This window comes from Pinus tabuliformis, chromosome 8 (genome assembly GCF_031772625.1).
Source record: "Pinus tabuliformis cultivar Carrire ecotype Pingquan chromosome 8, CPIR1, whole genome shotgun sequence".
NCBI lineage: Eukaryota > Viridiplantae > Streptophyta > Pinopsida > Pinales > Pinaceae > Pinus > Pinus tabuliformis.
The window spans coordinates 860699768-860727500 of NC_142294.1; the positions used below are offsets into that span (position 1 = coordinate 860699768).

The 27733-nt window shown below is 44.9% G+C and overlaps 1 protein-coding gene across 1 annotated transcript in view; it reads right to left on the reverse strand.

Annotated features, from left to right (window-relative positions):
- The window catches only part of LOC149238286 (gamma aminobutyrate transaminase 1, mitochondrial-like), a 40645-nt gene extending 13410 nt beyond the window's left edge, over positions 1-27235 (reverse strand). The window contains exons 1-2 of the mRNA XM_089366946.1: positions 27145-27235; positions 26856-26934 (exon numbers count right to left, since the gene is read on the reverse strand). Coding sequence (XP_089223072.1) covers positions 26856-26934; positions 27145-27180 — 115 coding nt within the window. The 5' untranslated portion in view covers positions 27181-27235. The remainder of the gene's footprint in view (positions 1-26855; positions 26935-27144) is intronic.
- Positions 27236-27733: the final 498 nt, after the last annotated feature.

Here is a 27733-nt window from a genome sequence, read left to right on the forward strand (position 1 = left end):
TTGCTGTTGGGCTGGCCTACGCACTCCCTGTTAGAGTTAGTAGTTTTTCTCCTCTCTACTGCTGCTCAATGAATGAGAAATCGAATTCATTGGCTAGGAATTCTTTGAGGAAGAAATTCCCTCAAATAGTGTCTCCTTCCTTCTTCTGACGTTTTTCTACCCCAACAACTACTGCAGAAAATTGCGTCTCACCAGAAACTGGTCTGCGTTGAATCTGTTGTTGCACTGCTCCCTTTTCTGTTGACAAATCTCAATCTGAAAATCTTACCTCTCTGTCGACTCACTCAAAGAGATCTTCCTTGAGAATCTTGCCCTCCTGGCTTGGATTGCGCAATCCCTCTGGGGATTCAATCCACTGCCTACGCAACACTTCGATCTTCCTTCTTCCCTTCAATGCTAGGCTCTTCCGGTCTGCTCTCTTGCTTGACCTACCCTTTGATACCATGTGAAAATTCGAGAAGCCCCGAATCACTACTGCAACAAACTAATATTACTTCTACTTGTTAATGCATGCAAGTTATTTACTATGTTCTACTGTAAATATCGCAGTAAATACAACTGCAGTCTTCACAACTTTAAATAATATGCGGAAACAAGAATATGAGCAAGAAAGAAATAACACACACAAGTGAAACCGTTATTTTTTGGATCAATGTCACTAGAAAAACCCAATGTGGGCACACTGATGCAGCGGTTGAGGATTTGTATTATTAAGCAATAATTTCTGAATACAATCTTTGGATGCCTTACTGGCTATCCAATATAGAGAATCTAACTAACAGAGAGATGAGTGAGATATACCTCACACTATCACTAGCGATCCAATACTGATCCAACCACTGAATGGCTAGCCCCTAGCTGCCTCTGTGCACTTTCCGCGCAATCACTGTGTTGTTCTGCGTCACAACTTCTGGGAACTGCATTACTCCTTAAGGATGATCAATTTGCCTCTAGAACTTTGACCTTCTAACCTTCCGGTCTCACACCCCAGCTTCTGGCTCTGGAACTCGATTCTCCAACAAATTTCAGATCTCCTCTCAGGCCCTGCGCTGCCTCAGCGTGGCCCTACGCTGCCCAACGTGGCTTTGTGCTGCCTCTTATGGATCTCTCTATGCCTCCTCTGCAATGTATCCCCGGATAAGGAAATCTTCCTCCGGAGACTATCCCTGCCCCTCACTGCAAGAAATCACCTCGATCACTTCTCCAGCAACTATTGCGCTACACTCTTGAGAAAATCGATCTTTGATCTCTCATTCAATGTGTTTTCCAAATGCCCATCAAGCCTCTTCTCATAATCCTCTCATTGATCAATCAACAACCCAGATTAGATTCTAATCAATGGCTCTGATCATTCTGGCTGGATCCTTGTCTTCTTCTAGAAGTTTCACCCCAGTTTAATTAATAACCTTTAATTATTTTAATTTCCTAAGTTTAGACTTAGGCCTCCATTAAAAATAATTAATTATTTTAATAAAACTATCTCCAGGTGGAATTTCCCAAAACGATTTCTAGGTATTCTGGAATACATGTGTCCTAGCCTCCCTGCAAATTTTGAGGCTTAGAGCATATCTGATGCTATCAGAAATCAACACCTTGAGTATTCATGGCAGATTCCAATGACTTTTCCTGGCTGACTCCTTCATCCTCCTCAGTTCACTGGTATGCCCTATTAATAGAGTTTGTATGCAATTATTAGAGTGTTTATTTGAGAGAATATTCTTCATCTTTCTTCTCTTCCATTTCAGGGAAAAGAGGGAACATATCAATTAGGGAGGAGTTATCTATTTAATACTAGTTCAATCATTGAAGGAGGGTTCCATCATTTTCCAAACTTTGTGACTTTTTCATTCTTCTCCATTCTCCACTTTGAATACATCTTTCTAGCACTTACTCTCCAACATTGAAGAGAACTTGTTTGCAGGTATAATATTCTTAATGGAAATATTAAGTAATAACAGCCATAAATTTCTTACATGCAACCAAAAATCAAAACATGCAAAATGTCAGCACATTAACAATTTACTCCCGAAGAAGTTGAGCCATTTTATTATATATCATGGTAGGAGTACAATAGGCAAGAACAAGTACACTTGGGCTTGCCAAAGGAAAGCTAGACAAATCCCAGGTGAGAAAACAAGCTTTCCCAGATGATGGGAAGTGACTTCTCTATGCTCTGCACTACCCTTGAAATTTGCACTGCTGGTCAGACAGACAAACCTGTTTGAGCCCTCTAGACTGCTCAAAAAATTATGCCAAATTAATCTTGGCCTCTCCTCAACAAACCCAAAAAATCCCAGAAAGGGTTTGTTGTAGTTTTTACGCTCCAAAATTGACCCCAAAATGCTTGGCCCTCCTCTACTGCTAGAAAATGTCACCTGTGATAGTTGGGGTGTTTCCTGCTCCTCAAAGACTAGGAACTATCCTACAATTCCCCTCCAATGGAATCCCAAACAATTCCAGCTCCTCAATGCCACTCACTGAGCCTCCCCTCAAATAGCTTCACAACCACCTACGCAGTCCCGGGGAAAAAGACGCAAGCCCAGCCACACCAATTCGTTCTGCTAATAAAAGAAACTCTGCTCTTGGAAATTTCCTCCTTCCGGAAAATATTTGTGTGAGAAAATAACCCAACAACAACAAATCTCTTCTCTCCAGCACAATACCTCTTCAAGCCCTGCGTAGCTCCCTTTTCTGTGTCGCATTGGTGCCAGAAATTCTTGCTATTGTGTGGTATCCACCCAACTACCAAAGAAGAGTAGAATTTGCCTCCCTAGGGTGGCACTCGTGGTCCATCGAAGAAAAGGGTGAGATTTCTCCTTGGAAACCTATGGTGCTAAACAACACCTGTGACTCAGCTGAATAGCTTGAACAACAATGTGTAAAGGGAAAATTATCAAAAGTGCTCCACATTGCCTTCAACCCCCTATTTATAATTGTTACCTCACCTTTCCTTGTGGGTCCCTTAGCCAACTATTTCGACCCCCTTCCCACACAATTGACTATTCCTCCAAGGGGCGCGTTTTCCATGAGGGGTGGCCCCCAAATTCCACTAAGGTTGGAATTTTCAATTTCTCCTGAGTCCCATGTACCCAAAATGTCTCCAATACCCAGATTACAAAACTGTTCTAGGCTTAGCACTTCCCCAACAAACTCCGTAAATCCTATTAAATGAAAAATCAGAATTGCGGATATTACAGTGATCCCCACCAAAAATTGCTTGTCCTCAAGCAATCCCTGAACAAGCATCCTCTCTAGCTGTTGATCCCCACTATCACTGCAAAATGTGCTAGGGTCCCAGATGTGCCACTTAATCGTCCCTGACTTCTGCACTATCCTAACATGAAGGAATCCCTCAATACCAAGATCTCAAGCCATCCTGCCCAACATGAAGCTTCCCTTGCTCCACTCACTATCCTGCCCGACATAAGTACCAGAAGCCCTATCCATACCATCAATGAGTAGGGGATCATGATAATGTGGCACTATGCCCAACTCCTCCTGAAGTTGCCTTATCACGTAGTCCATCCCATGCACTCCAAGAGTAGACTCTCTAAGATACCACCCAATCCCTATAGAGATAGCGTCTCATTCACATGAGCTTCTCTTGATATCATCTTGCTGACCAACCTGCTATGCTATGAAGTCCCCCACTCCATCAGTGACTCGCTAAAGCCCAATGGAAGATCTGCATGATCTCCCCCTGTAGTAGCCATCTCATCCCTAAAGGTTATTGAGTTATGAAGAGTTGTAATGCTTTGGTCCCCCACTAATCCCAAAGAGGTGCAACCATGCTAACACTGCGCTACTCTAATTATGACATACTCCCCATCATGCGTAGACTGTATCCTCCTCCCCTACGGCCTGGAGGTGAATAATTTGTGAAGGCCAAGCTCATCCTACCCAGACATCTCCATGATGCCAATGTCTACCCCTCCACTGCCAACCTCAAACCTGAGCAACAACAGGATAAGTTTTCCTCGCCATGCAGTGGAGTTCTCAGTGATCCCCCATGTGTCAAACCCAAGGTGAACTGGATCACCCTCTGCCATGACCCTTCTCATCACAAAGTGGAGGGATCCACCCGCCAATCGGATCCTTGGATCCCCCAACCATACTGGGAGCTCATAACTCCCACTCCTCATGGGATGTCACTGCGTAGCACTGCCACCTGCTGGAACCCATCCTTGGATCCCCCAACCATACTGGGAGCTCATAACTCCCACTCCTCACGGGATGTCACTGCGTAGCGCTGCCACCTGCTGGAACCCATCTGGACCTCATCTCTGACCCCTATATGTGTCCCATGGGTCGACCCCAAGTCTCAGGAGTCTGTCCCACGCATGCCAACCTGCCCTGCTCCTGCCATACCACGCAGTGAAATCCGCTATCCCAACTCCTGATGATACACCTGGACATTGCTCGGAGTTTGGGTACCCTCCTGTAGACGAAGTCTACCATCCACCATCCCTCAAGCTCTTGTGACACCTCAGACTGTCTCGCCAGAAGTGCATCATGTAGTGCCCTCGCAATTGACTCCCCACGTGTGAGCCCAGGAGTGGAACCTATGCTACCTCGGCCATAAACCACGTCATCCCTAAGCATGTATCCATCATCTCGTGCCTCCAGAGTCCACCAAATGTCTCAACTGGAGAGTCTCCTCCTCGCCCATGACACCCGGTGTCTCATCCAATTGCCTAGGGTGGTCCCCCCATGTCTCGCCGCCTGAACAAAGAGCATCAAGGGGCAACAACTGAATGCCCTACGACTGTAAGTAACACTGGATAGTGATGGGTGGGTAGGTCCCCAAGGGTATGATCAAGAGTCTGTAGGGGTACTGAAGAATAACCCTATGGATGCCCCCCTCTCTGCTCGAATCTGCTGATAAACCAGTTCAAGACCTATCTTTGTTGAACATGCATCCTCAGGAGCTCAATCGTGTCCTTGTCAATCCTGAGTGAGCTGCACCAAATGATACACCTAATGTCCCTGTCCACAAGTCTCATTGGAGGCAATGCTCCAAGGGCCTGCTGTGCCGCACCATATGCCACTGCATAGCACCAAGTACCACCACACTCCTCGGCATGCCACTGTATGCCGCAATCTGTCCCTGTACACCACAGGATATCCCCGGCTACGACTATACCATCCTGTACCGTCCCATGCCTTATCTGTGTCAAGGCACCAATCACTCCCCGCATGTACTCAATGCGATGTAAGACACTCCTACTCCACAACGCAATCCAACACACTACGACACACCACCATGCATCTCCATGCCCACCTATAGACCACTGCTCAACGCTAGATGCTCCCACACATCCCTGGATGTGATGGCCTAGAGTTGTGTCCCTATGTGTCGGCCCACACCCAATCGGTATCATCACCTCCATCGTCACATCACCATACCCTCCAATGAATGGATCTCCACTCCAAATCCTCCCTGAGGGGCCCAAGAAGTGAATCTCCCTATGTGTCAGTGGCGATGCCACCACTGCTCTGCTCCTCTGCGTCCTCTGTGCCCCACGTAAATGTGAAGAATCTCCAGCTCCATTCAAGGCACCGTTTGGTGGCCTGCCAATGCCACCTCCTCTGACAAACTCCTGCCAAAGATGTTGATCACTTTGTGATTCGATGTACAATTGTCATACCAAGACAACCCAAGGAGTCTATCCATAAATGGGTTGGCCACTGGTGCTAACCGAAACTCCCCTAGTGAATGTGCACGCTCGATTGCTAGGTCAACTGTACCATCCAGGTCGTAGTCAACCAGCATACCTGGGAAATGATAGGTAGTCCCACGAGGATCCCAATGCCAGTTTGGGCTTCCAATATCCCTAGTGCCTGGAAGTTCCTGCTGAGCTACACCCGGGTCCACCACCATCTCCATAGCCCACTCCACCGAGTACAAACTCAGAATCTCTCGCCATCCAACCCCAAGATAGGGATTGAATGCACGAACTCCCGCACATAGAACAACCTCAACATGCGGATGTTGCACCCTATGTAACTCAGGGCGTCTCATCTCGCTATCCAAGTCAACACATGAGATCTGACTAGGTAGCTTCGTCTCTCTCTCTCTAATGGGCAAAAGTGACCCAACAGTGTTGCTAGCCCCGTCTATGTATGCCTAAAGAGGGTTGCTTCGACTCTCCAATGTGCCCTTTAACTGTACCATCAGGGAATCCAATCATTCCCCAATGTGATCCAGCTTGGCCGTTGGCTCGGCACAAACCACTCGCATGCCCTCCACCTCCTCGTTCTATAGCAGAATAGCCTCTTGTGCTAACGTGGCCTTCCTTTTCAATGCTAGAAGGTCGGCCTGAAACTGATGACACTACTATGTGCGACCATCGTCCAATACCTCTATATCTCCTAGTGCCTCATCAAGAGTGGATACGTCTCCTGGCACCTCACCCATCTATTGTGTGTTGCTATCACCCAAAAACTCAGACACAACCTCGGTCACCACCTCAACGGGTGGCACTACTAGGGTATGCTCCACTCTCTCCACTAAGATGTCAACCTACACGGTTAAGGGAGTCTCCAACACGGGTGACCCCTACTTCACACTGGGTGTATCTACTTGGTCCCCACAATCCTATGTAGATGGTTGCACCCCCACGGCTTGTGCAACTCTAGTCTCTTATGTAAGGAAGAGGATAGATCTGGTCTGACACCTTCATCAACTGGGTCAAGAATTCGCGCATATTAAATCCCCCTTGAGCCATGGGTCGTCTATGGTTTAACCCGTCACTGTGTATACATGCACAAATCTTTCCTGATCTAGTTGGCTGCCCCATAGCTGGCCAATATCATGGATTTGATACAACTGTAATATTCCTAATAGAAATATTAAGTAATAATAGCCATAAATTTCTTACATGCAACCAAAAATCAAAACACCACAAAATGTCAGCAGATTAACAATTTACTCCATAGTTTTAAAAATCGGTCGGCTTGAACTAGAAACCGGTCAAACTGGCCGGTTCATTGGGTGATTGGGTCACACCGGCCAAACAACCCGATTGAAGGGCCCATTTCGCCCATATTTCACAAAAATCGGTCCTAACCGACTGGTTCATTGCCAAGGCCACAGCGGACCCACACGACGTGGTTTAGGAAGCTTCCGGGCTGTTTTGGAGGGAAAATAAGGGTTGTTTCCTTCCAAAAACACCCCTCCAAGCCTTTAAAAGGAGCCCACCCATCTCCTTTGTCTCACACATCTCATTTGAAATTTTTGTGAGTTTGATTGGGAGCTTGTCTTTGTGCAATGCAACCTTCGACTAAGGCAGAACCAAATGATGAACATAACACTTGATCTAGATCCCATTGTGTTGGACGATATTGATCCAACATCAGAATGGGTGGAGGAGATTGAAGATCCTGTGTTTCATGCTAATTTTGATATTGACATAGCATTAGGGGGGGATGAAGCAAATTTGGTAGCGCCATCAGAACCAGGATTAGTAGCTGCATCAAGCAAATGAAAACAACCAATGGAAGGCACTAGTCGTGCAACTAGACGAACTCGTACTTCCATTAGATCCACTTCTATTGTTATTGATGGCAGTGTTACTACTGAGGTTGCAGATGAGGCTGAGGCATCCTCACACTCTGAACCAGATGATGTCTATGTAGCTCCTGTTGATGATCTTGTGTCTAGTAGTGGTGATAAATTTGTTGATTGATCATGTGTAGACTTGTAGTCTTGTAATAGGCCAATGGCCTCATAGCTTGTAGCATTGTTTTTGGACTTTATAGGCCATTTAGAGCCTCATTGCTTATGTATTTTGTCGATGATATGCATTGTACTTGGTGCCATTTTGATATATTCGAATTTACATGGTATATAGTAGAGCAAACTTTGCATATTTTGTCTCTATTGGCTTGGAATCATGGTCTTAAATTTTAAAAACAATTTTTTCATTAAAAATTAATTATTTAATGTATTTTTTTAAAAACCGGTTAACTGAGATCTGACCAGTCCCGGTTTAAAACCCCGTATATTAGGTGGACTGGGCCGGTCACTGGTTCCGGTTTTTAAAACTATGAAATTTTACTCCCAAAAAAGCTGAGCCATTTTATTACATATGATGGTAGGAGTACAATAGGCAAGAACAAGTGCACCTGGGCTTGCCAAAGGCAAGCTAAACAAATCCCAGGTGAGAAAATGTTGATTTGGGGTAGCATTGAATGTGCTCTAGCCACGAAAACTGGTGGAGAGGCTAAGGCACATGAGATCTCCAATACTCAGAAAGGGTTTGGGCAGATTCTAATTAGTTTGGGAGATATTAAAATAATTAACATTTTTAATGGAGTCCCTAAGTCTAAACTTAGGGAAAATAAAATATTAATGTGAAATAATATGAAACTGTGTTAGAATGGTCCAAAAGTCATCGATCAAGCCAGATCTAATCTTAGCTGTTGATTAGGGCCTTAATCTCGGCCATAGATTTGTCAACGAGAAAAGTATAAGAGGCGGCTTGAGGGTCACTTGGAGAACACACCAAGAGATCAAGATTTCGACTTTCTGGGACTGGGTTTGCTAAGAAAGTTGAGAGAGTGATCTGGAGTTGCAGCTGAGGGGTAGTGAATACAGAAGCAGCGAGGCAGAGATAGTGCTTGGAGGATCAGCGCAGCAGCGGGGAAAGTTGTCGCAAAGGGCAAAAGCCGGAACTGCCGGGAACTACCGAAACTGTCGGGAAAGCTGACACAGAGGGCAGAAGCCAGAACCGCCGGGAATTGTCGGAATTGCCAGGAAAGCTGATGCACAGGGCAGAATCCGGAACTGTCGGGAACAACTTGAATTGTCTGGAAAGCTGACGCAGAGGGCAGAAGCCGGAACTGTCGAGAACAGCCGGAACTACTGGAACTGCGAGAATGCTGACGCAGAGGGCAGAAGCTGGAACCGCCGAGAACATCCGGAACTGTCGGGAACTGCCGAAACTGTCGGGAAAGCTGACGTAGAGGGCAAAGAAGCTGACACAGTCCCTAGAGGCTGACGCTACGTTTTTTCATGGGGCAGATTGGAGCCGAGGAGCTGCCGGACTGTTTATCTGGGGTTTCAGCTGGAGCATCTGTCTTCGAAGGAGAGGTACTACTGCTGAGATTTTTCTCTGTTGGGTGAGCCGGATTTGGCACCCAGATTGTATTCTAAAGTTGCTTAATAAATCAAACCCTCAGATAGCTGCACCGGTTTTCCCGCATTGGGTGTTTTCGGGGACATTAGTCCAAAAATAACGGTGTCATTTGTGTGCTTGTTTTTGTTTCCTTCAGTTGATGATCTGTAATGTGTTGAGCATGTACTTGTGTTTATTTTCAGTATTTACATGGTAAATAACTTGTTAATTAATCAGAACATGTAGGAAGGAATAAATCAGAAAGTACATGGAGTGTTTCTAACTGTTAGACTTAGAAACTCCAACATGGTATCAGAGTGTGGTTACAGATCACAGGAGCACTGAGGACATCAGTCGAGCAGAGCAACAACAATAGAAAACAGTTGTCCCGAGCGACAAAAGTTGTTCCTAGCAAAGAAGCAACAAGGAAGGGGTGACGCAGTGCCTGCGTCATCAAGTTCGAGCCAAGAAGAGGCAGCGCAAAGGCTAAGGGAGGCAAAGACAGGCTCACGCAAAGCCACGCAGAGGCCAGGAGGGTTGACGCAGTTGATTGAGGAAGTTGATTTGCTGGTGTCGGGATTGCGCAGAGCCTAGGAGCTCTATCCTTTAGGTTGCTGGGGTTTAGGATGCTGGGGTAAGTTGCAGAGTGGAATTGGTGGGGAACTGTAATCAGAACAGTACCTAACAGGACAAGGCCAAGGTAGAGGGAGTTGTTGCCGAGGCGGATTTCTAGCCAAGGAATCCGGATCAGTGTTGCTGTTTCACAGACGATCGGAGAGGGGCAACTTGACGTTGGCAGAAGGATTTCCAAGTGGGAAATCGGGACTCAGAGGGAGTCCAGAAGAGAACTTCCAGACAGGAAGTAGAGAGACTCACAAGAGTCGAACCGAGAACTTCCAGACGGGAAGTGGAGAGACTCAACAGGAGTCGAACCGAGAATTTCCAGACGGGAAGTAGAGAGACTTAGCAAGAGTCGAACCGAGAACTTCCAGATGGGAAGTGGAGAGACTCAGTAGGAGTCGAACTAAGAACTTCCAGATGGGAAGTAGAGAGACTCAGCAGGAGTCGAACCGAGAACTTTCAGACGGGAAGTAGAGAGACTTGGAGGAGTCAACAAGAAGAGCAAAGAGATGGCCATGAATGGGCTGAGGGATCAGGATAGGTTGGATGAGGCATCCAACTTTGTCATCTGGAAGGCCAAGATCCTTTTTGTTCTGTGTGCCATGAGTACACACACACCACTTGAGCGGAAGTGGGGAGACATCGAGCTGTAGTCAGACGGACTACAGGCGATGAGGGGCAGGATCCTCGAGGTACCCAGCCTCTTGGATTAGACCTTGCTACGGGAGCCCCGAAGAAGAGTAGCAGTACTGGCGATGTCAGTAGAGACGGATGCGGATGGACCGACAGAGGGAGCTGCAGTGCAGGATTCCCAGGACAGTGTGAGTGTTAAAATTGGCAACTAGGGCCAAACTCCATGTGGGTCATCTTATTCATGGTTGATAATATTTTTATTAGATTCCTCTCGTCGAGAGGTGTAGGATTTATCTAAAGATCATCCGATTCCGATAAGTATTTATGGATATATGAATTTATTTTGATTATGGAATAATTATCAAGCCGACCAGCAATTCATGTAGGCTCAGAAGCCCAACAGACACATCTATTCATCATCAACATTTGTGTATAAATACAAGAGGCCTTTTCCTCATTTGCACACTCTCATCTCATCACATCTCTCTCTCTCTCTCTGGTGCTTCTTGCACTGGTGCGCGGCGAAATCTTGCACTAGTGTGCGGCGAAATCTTGGACTGATGTGCGGTGAAATCTTGCGCTGGTGCATGGCGAAATCTTGGATTGGTGCGCGGCGAAATATTGGACTAGTGCGCGGCGAATCTTGGACTGGTGCGCGGCAAAGTCTCGGATTGGTGCACGGTGAACGACTCACCGGTGGAGACTTGACAAGTTCGATCTAGGGTTTGCTGCCCTAGTTTAGTGCTGATCTGGGGTTTGTTGTTGCTGATATAAATCAGATCCTTGTACTATTTCTCTCTGCTGAATTATTGAAGATAAAAGAAGATTTTATCAAAGGGTTTCGCCATATTGGGGTTTGTCCCTGGCTAGCCGCCACATCTTGTGTCTCTTGTCTTGGCTTGTTTTCTGTCGATCGTTTAATGTTCTATTTGCACTTTACTTAATATACATGTGATTGCTAATCTATGGATAATAATAAGAAAAAGAAGTAAACTGCTCTAAGCATAGAACATACCATAACTTAACATGGTATCGGAGCTGAGGTGAAGATAAAGCCCAAGCAAGAGCAAGAGCAATCACCAAAGAGAAGATTGGCAAGCTATCCAAAAAGAATTCATGGGGTCCTCAACACACTTCCCTGCCGAAGACAAGCTCCGTGAGAAGTCTGACTACCACTGATGGAAGATGTCTCTCGATCTAACATTGGAAGAACAGGAAGTGTTGGACCATGTGAAAGGCGGAATTGCTGAGCCTCCATCAAATGCATCTACTGCTGCTAGGAACAAATGGACCTAAGGGTGGAAGAAAAGGACGATGTTACATTTGCAATAAAGCAGGTCACTATGCAAGGGAGTGCCCTGATAGAAGGGACTCACACCAGGACGATGATCAAAATCCCTCTCATGGCAATCAAAGGAATGGCAAATCTGATAGCAGAGGTAAAAGGAGTGCTGGAAATCAAGGAAGAGGACAACCATTCAAGAAGGCTAGAAATTCTAGGTATGAATCTAACACTGTTGACAATAAGCAGGATGAATATTATCTATCAGCTACTCTATCTACCTCTGCTCCTTCGGACTCGCTGGGAATTTGGCTTATTGATAGTGGTGCCTCAAGGCACTTCACTGGTTACAAAGAAGTTCTCCATAATCTGATAGAGAAAGAAACTAACCAGGAAATTGTCCTTGGAGATAATATGAAATATCCCGTGAATGGTATAGGCAATGTCTCTCTTAAATTGAATCAAGGTAATACAATCCACTTACAGGATGTATTATATGTACCTAACCTCAAGAAGAACCTGGTGTCCATCTCGGCAATGGAAGACAAAGGCTACAAGGTGGCTTTCATCGATGGCAAGGTACGTGCATGGAAAAACAATATTAAAGATGCCTTCACTCTTGGGTTTCGAATTAATTCATTATATCAGGTCGAAGGAAGTCTGCTAGGTGTCATGTCTTGTGACACATCTCAAGCCTTGATCGTGAAATCTGAAAAGAAGATCAAGATCTTAAGGACTGATAATGGGACTGAATATTAATCTAACGAGTTTCATGACTTTTGTAAAGAGGCTGGCATTAAGAGGGAGACTACTACACCATATACTCCTTAACAGAATGGTGTGGTGGAAAGGAAGAACCGTACGATTGTGGAAGCCATCCGTGCCATGTTCCATGATCAAAGACTTCCAAAGCTTCTATGGGCCGAAGCTGCAAACACCGTCGTATATGTACAAAACTGATGCCCTCATCAAGCATTGGGTTCCAAGACTCCTGAAGAAATGTTCACCAGTAAGAAACCTGACGTATCTCATTTTAGAATTTTTGGAAGCCCTGTATATTTTCATGTGCCGAAAGAGAAAAGGAATAAATTGGGTGCATCTGGAAAGAAAGGAATCTTCGTGGGCTATGGTGAAAATACTAAGGGCTATAAAATCTATGTAGCCGGTCAAAGGGAAGTCGTGATTAGTCATGATGTCACCTTTGACAAAGATATGGCTCTCAGCAAGGTGGACAATCTTCCTACTTTAAGGAGCTCTCAAGAAGTTGACACCAGGGAACCGAAAGAAAAAGATGATGTAACAATGCCCGATGTGGATGAACCCATGGATCCTATTGATCCACCTGAGCCTTCCTCTTCTAGGAAGAGGCCCTCTTGGCTTAGGGGGCTACTCGATGATGCTGAAGGACACACTGCACCCCGAGGAACCTTCCGTGAAAATAAGAAACCTAACAGGTATCAGGGATACCTGACCATCATGAGCACGATCATACAAAATGAGCCCTCATCATTCTCAGATGCCGTCAAGCATCAAGTATGGAAGGATGCTATGACCGAAGAATATGAGTCTATTGTGAAGAATGATGTCTGGGAAGTAGTTCCCAGACCTCAGGACAAGACAGTTGTCACTTCTAAATGGCTTTACAAGATAAAGCATGCAACAGATGGAAGTACAGAAAAGTATAAGGCTTGTTTTGTCGCTCGTGGCTTCTCCCAGAAGTAAGGTATAGACCATGACGAGATATTTGCACCAGTTGCCAGATATACCACCATCCGCTTGATCATAGCCCTTGTAGCTTCGCAAGGATGGAACCTACATCAGATGGATGTCAAGACTGCGTTCTTGCATGGTTCGATCAAAGAAGAGGTCTACGTGGAGCAACCCGAAGGATTTGAGATTTATGATCGGAAATCTCATGTATGCAGGTTGAAGAAGGCTTTCTATGGGCTAAAGCAAGCACCCCGAGCATGGTATGAAAGGATCGATAGCTACTTGATGAAGCTGGGATTCACTAGGAGTGAAGCTGATCCTAACCTTTACTTTAAGGTTGAAGATGACAAACCTCTCATACTGGTGTTGTATGTGGATGACCTCTTTCTAACAGGTGCAGACCCTCTCATTCACAAATGTAAGAGGGAGTTGGCTTTTGAATTTGAAATGAAGGACCTAGGACTGATGCACTATTTCCTAGGACTTGAAGTCTGGCAGAAGTCAAGGGAAATTTTCCTATCTCAAGGAAAATATGTGGTGAAGATATTGGAAAGATTCGGTATGGTGGACTGCAAGCCTGTTACTACCCCGATGGAGCTTGACTTTAAGAAGTTAAGCGGTAGCGCTGCTGGACCTGTTTTACGAAATGCCACCGAGTATCGTCAACTCGTCGGAGCATTAATGTTCTTAGTGAACTCCCGTCCAGATATATGCTTTGCAGTCAACACGTTGAGTCAACATATGGTTGAACCTCACCACATACATTGGATTGGTGCCAAGAATCTGTTAAGATATCTTCGTGGCACAATTACTTATGGGTTAAGATACACTGCCAGAGATGTGAGACTACTTGGATACACTGATGCTGATTGGGCTGGCAATGTGGTGGACCGTAAGAGCACTTTCGGGTGTTGTTTCTCCTTGGGATCTACTTCGATATCCTAGATGAGCAGGAAGCAAAAGTCGGTGGCTTTGAGCACCGCCGAAGCAGAGTATATTGCTACTAGCATGGCCTCCTGTGAGGCAGTCTGGTTGCGAAAGTTGTTCAGTGAGTTGTTCGGATTTACATTGGATACCACCATGATCCTATGTGACAACCAGAGTGGGATTCGTTTGTCAGAGAATCCCGTATTTCATGATCGCTCCAAGCATATCGATATCAGGTACCACTATATTCGAGATATGGTGCAGCAAGGAGCAATAAGGCTCCAACATATCGGTACAGATGAACAGGTCACCGACATTCTGACAAAGCCCCTAGGGAAGGTCAAATTCCTAACTTTCTGAGAACGACTTGGTGTCGTTCAAAGACCCTCTAATGAGGGTCTTGTACGATGTATTGAGCTCTGGGAGCTCCGAGGGGGCGCGGGGTACTTCTTGGAGCGACATATGACCACAGGGTGACTCACCATCCCTTGGTGGTGTACGTGTACAGGGTAAAAGAATCAAAACTTTCCCTGTGACACCCCATGGCGACTATGTAGCAGGATGATTAGTTCTCCTGTGAGGTCTGGATGATGTGTTCTCCATGACAATTATGTAGCAGGATGATTAGTTCTCCTGTGAGGTCTGGATGATGTGTTCTCCATGACGATTATGTAGCAGGATGATTAGTTCTCCTGTGAGGTTTGGATGATGTGTTCTCCATGACGATTATGTAGTAGGATGATTAGTTCTCCTGTGAGGTCTGGATGATGTGTTCTCCATGACGATTGTGTAGCAGGATGATTAGTTCTCCTGTGAGGCCTAGATGATGTGTTCTCCATGGCGATTGTGGAACAAGATGATTCGCTCTCCTGTGGACAAGATGATTCGCTCTCCTGTGGACAAGATGATTCGCTCTCTTGTGGGACAGGATGATTCGCTCTCCTGTGGACAGGATTGATTAGTTCTCCTGTCGAGGCATCCTACCCATGCAGTCTGGGACTCATGGGAAGTACCTCTCATCTGATCAATGAGCAGGGAAATGAGGATAGGGACCATAGTAGAACCAATGGAGTCATGGACGCATCGCTGTATCTACCGTACTCCCTATGCTAGGATGACCTTCATTGATCTGGGATCAATGATACTGGTCTGGGACCAGTGGTAGGAGTTGTACCCACTATGACACTGACTTCGGGTCGGTTGAGGACTGGTCTGGGACTAGTGGTACACACTCTGAGACTGACTTTGAGTCAGTGAAGGATGATACTGGTCTGGGACCAGTGGTAGGAGTTGTACCCACTATGACACTGACTTCGGGTTGGTTGAGGACTGGTCTGGGACTAGTGGTACACACTCTGAGACTGACTTTGAGTCAGTGAAGGATGATACTGGTCTGGGACCAGTGGTAGGAGTTGTACCCACTATGACACTGACTTCGGGTTGGTTGAGGACTAGTCTGGGACCAGTGGTACACACTCTGAGACTGACTTTGAGTCAGTGGAGGATGGTATGATACATCCTCGATCATTTCTTCCTCTTCATAATTCGGACAAAGCAGAGCAGAGCAAAACAGAGCAGATCAGAACAGGGCAGAACAGAACAGAGCAGAGCAGGCAGAATAGAGTAGAGCAGAGCAGGGGTCAAGCTGTACAGGGCAGTGCATTTGATGGATGAATAGTAGCGACCGACAGACGAATTGCAGATGGAGTTCTCCCTAGTTGAGAGGGAGTGTTAAAATTGGCAACTAGGGCCAAACTCCATGTGGGTCATCTTATTCATGGCTGATAATATTTTTATTAGATTCCTCTCGTCGAGAGGTGTAGGATTGATCTAAAGATCATCTGATTCCGATAAGTATTTATGGAGATATGAATTTATTTTGATTATGGAATAATTATCAAGCCGACCAGCAACTCATGTAGGCTCAGAAGCCCAACAGACGCATCTATTCATCATCAACATTTGTGTATAAATACAGGAGGTCTTTTCCTCATTTGCACACTCTCATCTCATCACATCTCTCTCTCTTTGGTGCGCGGCGAAATCTTGCACTGGTGCGCGGCGAAATCTTGCACTAGTGCGCGGCAAAATCTTGCACTGGTGTGTGGCGAAATCTTGCACTGGTGCACGGCGAAATCTTGGACTGGTGCGCGGCGAATCTTGGACTGGTGCACGGCGAAGTCTCGGACTGGTGCATGGTGAACGACTCACCGGTGGAGACTTGACAAGTTCGATCTAGGGTTTGCTGCCCTAGTTTAGGGCTGATCTGGGGTTTGCTGCTGCTGATATAAATCAGATCCTTGTACTATTTCTCTCTGCTGAATTATTGAAGATAAAAGAAGATTTGATCAAAGGGTTTCCCCATATTGGGGTTTGTCCCTAGCTAGCCGCCACATCTTGTGTCTCTTGTCTTGGCTTGTTTTCTGTCGATCGTTTAATGTTCTATCTGCACTTTACTTAATATACATGTGATTGCTAATCTGTGGATAATAATAAGAAAAAGAAGTAAACTTCTCTAAGCATAGAACATACCATAACTTAACAGTGAGGCTAGCAGGCTGCAACAGTGCGAGAGGCACAGGAGTGTTGCACCAGTGCAGGATGGAACAGAGAGGTGTGCAACGGTGCGAGATGCATGGAGTTGTTGCAGTAGCGCAGAGGTCAAAGAGGGAGCACTTGTCAGTGACAGAGGGAGCTTCAACATCAGGAGTGTTTCTAGCCTGACAGAGATGTCAGAGTTGGAAGATTAGTTACTTACTTCTCAGTAACTGAGTTGCAGTGCAGCAGTTAGCAGTGGTAGTGCCATGGGCAGCACGATGCAGCATGATGAGAGGGGTTGCAGTGCAGATGCAGCAGTGGCAGTGGCAGGGCCATGGGCAGTAGCACGGATGCAGAGGGAGTTGCAATATGCAGCAGTGGCAGTGGCAGGGCCATGGGTAGCAGTACAGGATGCAGCCGTGCAGAGGATGTTGGGTAGCAGGCTTAGCATCAGCACAAGGACCGATGCCGGATGATTAGAGTGATGCTCACTGAGGAGTATTACTAGAGCACAGTCCTCGCTAAGAGGGAGTGTTGAATATACCAGAATACCAAATATGCGAAGAAATATACCCAGAACACAGAACAATAAGAAATAACAGCATGTATTTTATTATTCGGAAAGGAAAGCAATGTTCACTTGCCTCTTCGAGGGGGCAACCTCCAATAGAGCTAGGCTCAATTACAAAATAAGACACGATGCTCCTCGAGGGGAGTCTCTATCCTTTATATAAGATTCATACATGCAATACCATGGGTCAATACCATGGTTCTTATTAATACCATCTAATATCATGGCCCATTTGCAACTAACTATGGTCCCTTCATTAAATGCGGGTCAACCACTTACAATTATTAATATGGGCTTTATTGACTCTTTACTTAACTATAACTATGACTCGACCCTATTACATAAATAAGGGGGTTAGGGTTGGACCCTAACATGCCCTCCCCCATAAAAATAGCCTTGTCCTCAAGGCTGAAGCTGCGGAAACTGCTGAAGGACAGTGGCTGGTTCCCAGGTCGCATCTTCTGGAGAGGTGTCTTTCCACTTGACGAGGACTTCCTTGATCGTGCGGCCGCGCAGGTGCCGTTCTCGCGTGTCAAGAACCTGTTCAGGTTGGAGCCAGATTGAACCTTCTTCATCCAATTCCGGTAGACTGGTTTGAATTCGGCAATGGTTCCCAATCACTTTCTTGAGGCATGAGACATGGAAGACTGGATGGATTTTTGCCGTGGGTGGCAAAGCTAGCTTGTAGGCTACTTCTCCGATGCGCTGAAGTACTTGATACGATCCGTAGAATTTTGGAGATAATTTCTGACAACCCTTGTCTTTGAGTGATGTTTGCTTATATGGTTGCAGCCTCAAAAATACCTGATCCCCTTCTTGAAATTTGTGTTCTGAACGATGTTGATCTGCCTGTTGCTTCATGCGGTTTTGAGCTTGATGGAGATTCTCTCTGAGGTGGGCCAGCATGGTTGTGCGATTCTATAGGAGTTGATCCACTGCTTGTACCTTCGAGCATCCCTAGATATAAGAAGTAGGTGAAGGAGGGAGTTGACCATAAACTGCTTCATATGGAGTCATTTTGGTGGTGGCATGATAGTTAGTGTTATACCACCATTCGGCTAGAGGTAACCACTGTACCCATAGATGTTGCTTTTCTGAAGTGAAACACCTAAGGTAGGTCTCTAGACATTTGTTGACTGCTTCAGTTTGACCATCAGTTTGGGGATGATAGGAAGTACTGAGTTGTAGTTGGGTACCTTGTAGCCTGAAGAGTTCCTGCCAAAAGTTACTGGTGAAGATTGGGTCACGATCAGACACAATAGAAGTGGGCATGCCATGCAATTTGAAGATCTAGTCCATGAAAGATTGAGCCACCAAAGCCGGTGTAAAAGGGTGGGGTAGGGCGCAAAAATGAGCATACTTAGAAAGTCTGTCCACAACCACCATGATGACTGACTTGTTGCCTGACTTTGGAAGACCCGTAATGAAGTCCATAGAAACCTCCGTCCAGATTGAGGTCGGGATGGGCAATGGCTGTAATGTGCCTGGGGATTTGACTGTTTCTCCTTTGTGGCGCTGACATACGTCACACTCAGCTACAAAAGTAAGAATGTCCTTTTTCGTGCTTGTCCAAAAGAATGAACGTCGAGTGCGAGCATAAGTCTTCCGAAAACTTGAATGGCCTGCAGTGGGAGATGAGTGCAACTCTGCCAAAATGCGACTTTTGAGGGTGGATGTTGGTGATATCACGACTCTGTCCTTGTAGCGAAGAATCTCATCCTGCCAAGAGTAGCCCGCTATGAAATTTGGATCTGCCTGCAATTTATTAATGAGTTGGGAGAGCAAAGGATGTGAAAACCATTCCTTGTGAGCCTCTTCAATGGGAAGGGAGATTGCGAGCAGGGTGCTTTCCTCAAATTGGTGTGATAAAGCATCTGCTACGACATTTTCGTGCCCTTTCTAGTAAATTATCTCATAATCATATCCCAACATTTTGGCGAGCCATTTATTTTGTTGTGGCGAGGATAGGTGTTGCTCCAAAAAATATTTAAGGCTTTGATGGTTTGTGCGGATTTGGAAACACCGCCCCAATAAGTATGGTCGCCAGGTATTGATTGCATGTAATATGGCCATCATCTCCTTCTCATAGGTAGATTGTCCTAGATTTGTTCCACTTAATTGTTGGCTAGTGAAGGCCAAGGGTCGACCTTCCTGCATTAAGACCGCCCCAATACCCGTACCTGAAGCATCACATTCAATCACAAAAGATTTGGTGAAGTCAGGTAGTGCTAATACGGGAGTGGAACACATGGCATGTTTGAGAGCTATAAATGCCTGTTGTGCTTCATCATTCCAGAGAAATGAATTTTTCTTGAGAAGGTGAGTGAGGGGTCTAGCAATGCGACCATAATTGCAGACAAATTTGCGATAGTAGCCTGTGAGACCCAAAAATCCTCTCAAGCTCTTCAAGGTCTTTGGTTGAGGCCAATCCTGCATTGCCTGGATCTTTTTGGGGTCCACCCTGACACCTTCACGCCCCACAATGTGGCCCAAATACTCAACTTCTTCCATGCCAAAAGAGCACTTGGACATCTTGACAAATAATTTATGCTTTTGGAGCAATTGCAAGAGCAGATCTACATGCTGAAGATGTGTGGCCCAGGTGCGGCTGTAGATGAGGATGTCATCAAAGAAAACAAGGACAAATTTTCTGAGATATGGTTTGAGCAGGTGGTTCATGAGGCTTTGAAAAGTGGATGGTGCATTACAAAGACCAAATGGCATGACTAGGAATTCATAATTGCCTTCATGAGTTCAGAAAGCAGTCTTTGGAATGTCTACTTCTTTCATGCGAATTTGGTGATAGCCCGAGTGAAGGTCGAGATTAGTAAAGAATTGAGCCCCATTTAGTTCATCCAGCAAATCATCGACAACCGGGATGGGAAATTTATCTTTGACTGTCAGCTTGTTGAGGGCCCTGAAGTCTGGACACATACGCCATTCCCCATCTTACTTGAGCACCATGACCACAAGTGATGAATAAGGACTAATGCTACGAATGACGCCTGCTTCCAGGAGTTCCTTTGGGCAAACGGATATCTATATGGACACACATTTGGTGGTTGGGCCCCTAGGACCAAAGTAATGCTATGATCATGTTCCCCTCTCAAGGGTGGAAGCTCATGAGGCTTGTCAAAGAATAGCAGATGGTTGTTTAAGATCTGTTGCATCTCAGGATGAATATGAAGAGAAGTGGATTCAAAGGCCTGGATGGCATTAAATTGGGCTATAACTCCATGGTGGCCCTTTTTTAACAATTTTTCCATCCTATGCAAGCTAATGATAGAGGGAGCACCCGCCTGGAGTCCGCAGAGGGTATGTGTGTGGTTGTTCTGCTTAAAGCTCATATATAACTCCTGGAAATTCATTGTGATTGGGCCGAGTGTGCGGAGCCATTCAGCACCGAAGACAATGTCACACCCTCCCATGTGTATGGCAAACATGTGGGTCTTTAGCTGATAATCCCCCATTTGAAGTTTGACATTTTCATAGTGGCCTTCACATTTCATTGTCTCCCCATCAGCAATTTGGACCTAGAAGTGAGAGACTGCTCTGACAAAACAATGCACTGCTTCCGCGACTCTTTAATGGATAAAGTTATGCGTACTGCCACTATCAATCAAGACTACTACAGGGCGATGCTTAATAAAACCTCTGATTTTGAGAGTTTGGGGAGAAGAAATCCTTGCCAAGGCATGAAGCGAGATAACTGGTTCTTTAGGTACATTGTTCGGTTGGTTGTCCTCATCTTCCTCCTCTGGTTCGTCAAGTGTGGGGCTTCCTTCGATGAACTGTGATCAGTAGCATCAATTTGAAAGAATTTGGGCTCCTTGCATTTATGCCTCGGGGAGTATTTCTCATCACAGTAGTAACATAATCCTTGCTTTCTTCTTTCCGCCATTTCCGCAGGTGACACCTTTTGAACCTTGAGTGTTTGGGTAGTGCTTTGAGCTTGGGTGGGGCGACCTTTAGCTATGAAATTTGGGCGATTGGATTGGGCCGCTAACGTACGTTCTACTTCACGAGCTATCTTGCAAGCATCCAGCCATGAGGTTGGGTGTTGCAGTCGGACGTGGGCTTGTATGGCTTCTTTGAGACCACTGACAAAACATTCCAAGTAGAACTAATCGTGTAGACCTCCTGTGCGGAAGGCTAAGGCTTCAAAGGCTGTAATATATTCGTTCATGGTTCCTATCTGTCGGAGCTTAGTAAGATGACCCAAGAAGTTAGATTCACGGTCAAAGCGATCCGTCAGGGCTTTTGAGAATGTCTGCCAAGTCACGGGCCTTCCATAGCAACATTGATGCCACTGCCACCATTGCCACCTTTCATGGTCCAAGTACATGCTACCCACACTTAGCTGAGTCGCATCATCTCTGATGTGATTCAATGTGAAATATTGCTCCATTTGTGCTAGCCATGTGGCCGGATGAGAGCCATCAAATTTATACATGTCCAGCTTGGGTGGTCACGGCTGGGACTGTTGGTGGTCTCCAAAGAGGTGAAGAGAATGGCTAGACTCACCCTCAATGTTTTCATTAAAAGCATATGCCTCCGAGTGTTCCCCCGACTTGCCCTTTGTCATTGTGTCAGCTAAGGTCTGGATCGTCTTCAGTAATGTGTCCAACTTTTGTTCAAGGGTGTCAATCTTCTCATTGGCCATAGCTTGAGCTCTGGTTTGTACCATGCACCGATCCGGTGCACTTGTCGGTACTGCGAGAAAAATAAAATTTGGGACCACCCGAAATTTTTACGCTAACAAGTGAATGGTACCACCTTGCTCAGCCCGTCGACCTGATTCTTATGGGCTAAGTCTCCTATAAGCATCCCGAGAGGGTCTCAGACTTTTGAAAGGAGTTTTACTCCTCGCTTAGGAATACTGCAGTAGCCGAATCCCAGAAAAGTAAATTCTGCCCAATGTCCTGCGAGAATCACACCCAGGTATAGGGGCCCACACAAATAGTCAGATCTGTCGGCTAACCCTCAACTGCAGAGTATGAGTAGGAATGTGGTAGTGATCGAACCCTTGCTGCTAGATCTGAATGGCGGAGTTGATTGTGGCGACTGCTACGACGCCCAAGCAACTAGATTTGAATGGCAGATCTGATAGATCTGATTGGCGGATCTGATAGATCTGAATGGCGGAACTGATTGTTGCGGCTGCGACAGAACCCCACCTGCTAGATCTGATCTAGCAAAGATGATGCGTGATCTAGAGAGAGACAAGGGAACTATGGTCTCAAGGAGTGTCAGGTGCTACAGATCGCAATATACATAAGGGTCTGACAGTAGTACTCGGCCCAATCTTTCAGGGCACTAACCAAGGAGGATCAACCGTACCCTTAGCCGTACAACCCGACTACCCTATTGTATGCGCGAGTAATCTCCCCGAGTGCTGTTCTCGGTGTACTGTAGCAGCAAGACAGCCGACGGTTTATCTATGGCGAGGTTTCAAGAGAGCCTAGGGGGCTTCCAATATACCCAGAGGGTACTTGGAAGACAATCCGTGTGTGGTTCTGTCTAATGTGCTACTACTCGAAGGGGTACCCACAGGGGTTACAAGGGAGTCCAACAAGCGTGACCACCTCTTGTATTTCCTGCGTGCCCAAATCCGCAGGTTTATGTGCTCAATGACAGATCCCGTGGTTTAAAGACGCCAGAACACGTCTCTAGCCAAAAAAAAATTGCTAAAAATGGAGATCCCACCGGCCCTGGAAAGTGCTCTGATACCACTTGTTATGCTCTTGACCTGTGAGAAGATACCAGAATACCAAATATGCGAAGAAATATACCCATAACACAGAACAATAAGAAATAACAGCATGTATTTTATTATTCAGAAAGGAAAGCAATGTTCACTTGCCTCTTCGAGGGGGCAACCTCCAATAGAGCTGGGCTCAATTACAAAATAAGACATGATGCTCCTCGAGGGGAGTCTCTATCCTTTATATAGGATTCATACATGCAATACCATGGTTCTTATTAATACCATCTATCTAATACCATGGCCCATTTGCAACTAACTATGGTCCCTTCATTAAATGCGGGTTAACCACTTACAGTTATTAATATGGGCTTTATTAACACTTTACTTAACTATAACTATGACTCGACCCTATTACATAAATAATGGGGTTAGGGTTGGACCCTAACATGATTTGGGGTAGCATCGGATGTGCTCTAGCCAAGAAAATTGGTGGAGAGGCTAAGGAACGTGAGATCTCCAATACCCAGAAAGGGTTTGGGCAGATTCTAAACAGTTTGGAAGATATTAAAATAATTAATATTTTTAATGGAGTCCCTAAGTCTAAACTTAGGGAAAATAAAATATTAATGTGAATTAATATAAAATTGTGTTAGAATGGTCCAAAAGTCATGGATCAAGCCAGATCTAATCTTAGCCGTTGATTAGGGACTTAATCTCGGCTATTGATTTGTCAATGAGAAAAATATAAGAGGAGGCTTGACAGTCACTTGGAGAACACACCAAGAGATCAAGATTTCGACTTTCTGGGGCTGGATTTGCTGAGAAAGTTGACAGAGTGATGTAGAGTTACAGCTGAGGGGCAGTGAATACAGAAGCAGAGAGGCAGAGATAGTGCTGGGAGGATCGGCGTAGTAGCCGAGAAAGCTGACGCAGAGGGTAGAAGCCAGAACTGCCAGGAACTACCGAGAATGCTGATGCAGAGGGCAGAAGCCAGAACTGCCGAGAAAGCTGACGTAGAGGGCAGAAGTTGGAACTGCCAGGAACAGCCGGAACTACTGGGAACTATCGGAACTGTCAGGAAAGCTGACGCAGAGGGCAGACACTGGAACTGCCAGGAACAACCGGAATTGCCAGGAACTACCGGAACTGCCGGGAAAGCTGACGTTGAGGGCAGAAGAGGCTGACGCTGGGGTTTTTTGTGGGGCAGATTGAAGCTGAGGAGCTGCCGGAGTGTTTATCTGGGGTTTCAGCCGGAGCCTCTGTCTTCGAAGGAGAGGTACTACTATCGAGATTTTTCTCTGTTGGGTGAGCTGGATTTGGCACCCAGATTGTATCCTGAAACTACTTAATAAATCAAACCCTCAGATAGCTACACCGGTTTTCCCGCATTGGGTTTTTCCGGGGACATTAGTCCAAAAATAACGGTGTCATTTGTGTGCTTGTTTTTGTTTCCTTTAGTTGATGATCTGTAATGTGTTTAGCATGTACTTGTGTTTATTTTCAGTATTTACATGGCAAATAACTTGTTAATTAATCAGAACAAGTAGGAAGGAATAAATCAGAAAGTACATGGAGGGCTTCTAACTGTTAGACTTAGAAACTCCAACAGAAAACAAGGTTTCCCCGATGATGGGAAGTGACTTCTCCTCTATTCTCTGCACTGCCCTTGAAATCTGCACTGCTAGTCGGAAAGACACACCTATTTGATTCGTCTAGACTGCTAAGAAAATTCTGCCAAATTAATCTTGGCCTCTCCTCAACAAACCTAGAAAAACGCAAAAAGGGTTTGTCCTTGTTTTGACGCTCCAAAATTGACCCCAAAATGCTTGGCCCTCCTCTACTGTTGGAAAATGTCACCTGTGATAGTTGTGGTGTTTCTTGCTCCTCAAATACTAGGAACTCTCCTCCAATTCCCCTCCATGGAATCCCAAACAATTCCAGCTCCTCAATCCCACTCACTGAGCCTCCCCTCAAATAGCTCCACAACCACCTGCGCAATCTTGGGGAAAAAGATGCAGGCCCAACCACACCAATTTGTTCCACTAAGAAAAGCACCTCTACTCCTGGAAATTTCCTCCTTCCGACAAATATTTGTGTGAAAAGTAACCCAATAACAACAAATCTCCTCTCTAGCACAATACCTGTCCAAGCCCTGTGTAGTTCCCTTTTCTGTGTCCCACTAGTGCCTGAAATTCATGCTACTGCATGGTATCCTCCCAGCTACCAAAGAAGAGTAGAATTTCCCCCCCTAGGGTGGCACTTGTAGTCTACCAAAGAAGAGGGTGAGATTTCCCCTTGGAAACCTCTAGTGCCAAACAACTCTTGTGACTCAGTTGAACAGCGAGAACAATAATGTGTAAATGGCAAATTATCAAAAGTGCTCCATGCTGCCTTCAACCCCCTATTTATAATTGTTACCTCACCTTTCCTTGTGGGTCCCTTAGCAAACTATTTCGACCCCCTTCCCACACAATTGACTTTTCTTCCAGGGGTGTGTATTCCATGAGGGGTGGCCCCCACATTCCACTAAGGTTGGAATTTTCGATTTCTCCTAAGTCCCCTGTACCCAAAATGTCTCCAGTACCCAGATTACAAAATTGTGCTAGGCTCAGCACTTCCCCAACAAACTCCGTAAATCCTATTAAATGAAAAATCAAAATTGGGGATATTACAGCAGGGTACAATCAAGATCTATTAGCTATTGCATGGCAGCGTCCTGCAATTGTTGTCGGATCTAGTTTCTAAGAACATGTTTGTAACTCTTGTTTTCTTCAGAGAAAATTTGATTTTCTCCTGTTTTTTAATGAAACTTCCAGTAGCATATTCATCCAGGATATATGGAGTCAAATCCAATCGCAGTGGAATCTTGTGTTTATCATTATGTTTATGGAATTTAGACTTTGATTGCTTTCATTAGTTTTATAGTGATCTGTTGTTTGAATCAGTGAGATTCAACATATTTGCCTCACTGCTTTTCCTTCTTTCTCGACTTCAATTCCACAAACAAGGGACTGTATTGGTTGCACAAATAATGGTACTGAAAATTCATTTGTACTCGCTATCACTGATTTAAAAGTGAATATTTGCCACTTATAGGTGACAAATCTGACAGTTCTGCAACTTTTATTGCAAAAACAAGGGAAGACTATCATGTATTTGTATCAGTTTTGCACTTTGATTTTGCTGATTTTAAGGTTCTAGCTATACATTTGATGTTTTCAGTGAAGTATATTACATTGATGCATTTTCATGTAAGTACTAAATACTTATACTTAGTATTCAAATCCTTCAAGGAAACCCCCCTAAGGTCCACATGAACCACTTCAGAAGTGAGAGTGTGGCTGGTGACAGGGACACACCCCCTAATTGTTATCCTGACACTTTGGATTGCATTCTAATAGCTTTTCCATGCAATAACATTACCTCATGCTCAAAATTATTATGTTTGATGCCATATTACATCACCAATCTTTTATATATATATATGACAATGTTCTGGCTAACAGTAATTATGGGCCTCCAGAGAACGTAGGCTACTCGAGAATGTCCATATAATCTCATAGCTGCATTTCTTTTCTGCAACTTAATCAGAGCCAATGAGATAGCAAATACTTATATCAAAGGTTTCAAATATTTCATGCATTTTTGTAGGGGTAAATAGAATCTTGAATTTAATTATATCCCTCTTATAAATCTCTTTCAGAATTTTACCATGTTCTTCAATGCAAGAGAGTAAAGGAAACTCACCCCATTCAGGTGGGAAGACATCATTAGGTGACTTGTTATCTGTAAATTCTACTCCCATGATCAGTCCTGTTCCACGCATCTGCATTTTAAAACAAAAAATTAAAGCTAGCCATTCTAAAGGGCATCTGGCAAAAGTTTGCTAGTATCTCTTAATATTAAGGTACAGTCCTCGAACAATCTTTTTTAGCAAAACCCATCATGTCACTACTTACAAACTACTCTAGTATCTAGTAACTAGTATCAGAATACCCAAAACAAGTATGTCAGAAACATGCATTTTTTAATATACCTCTCCAATAATGGGGCTCTTGGCCAATTCCCTCATGCCATCTTGGAATAGTGGGGAAATGTTCTGAACATGCTCAACAAGATTTCTTTCCCTACAATCATTTCAAGAAATGAACACATTAAAAACATTTTCCCTAATCTCAAAGTTATAAAGCAAATGGTAATAAAAAAAATCCTTTATAGAAAATTTATTCAATTACCTCTCTTCATTACCAATGCATAAAACCAGCTAGTTCAAATGCATAAAAGAAAAACATAATGCTATATTACCTTTTTGAGAAGTTTGCTGAGGCAAAAATGATGCCATAGTGGTATCTATGTTGCACTGGTTTTTGGGAAAGGGGAATGGCTGATATGGGGGGATGTGTCCACGAGATGGCTAAAGCACGCCCCCAAATTTTCCAAGGGACAACAGTAATATATATAGATATATGGGGGGATGTGTCCACGAGATGGCTAAAGCACACTCCCAAATTTTCCAAGGGACAACAGTAATATATATATATATATATACATAGTTGCTTCAAGGTTGTTGATGTGTCCATGAGATGGCTAAAGCACACTCCCATATTTTCCAAGGGACAACAGTA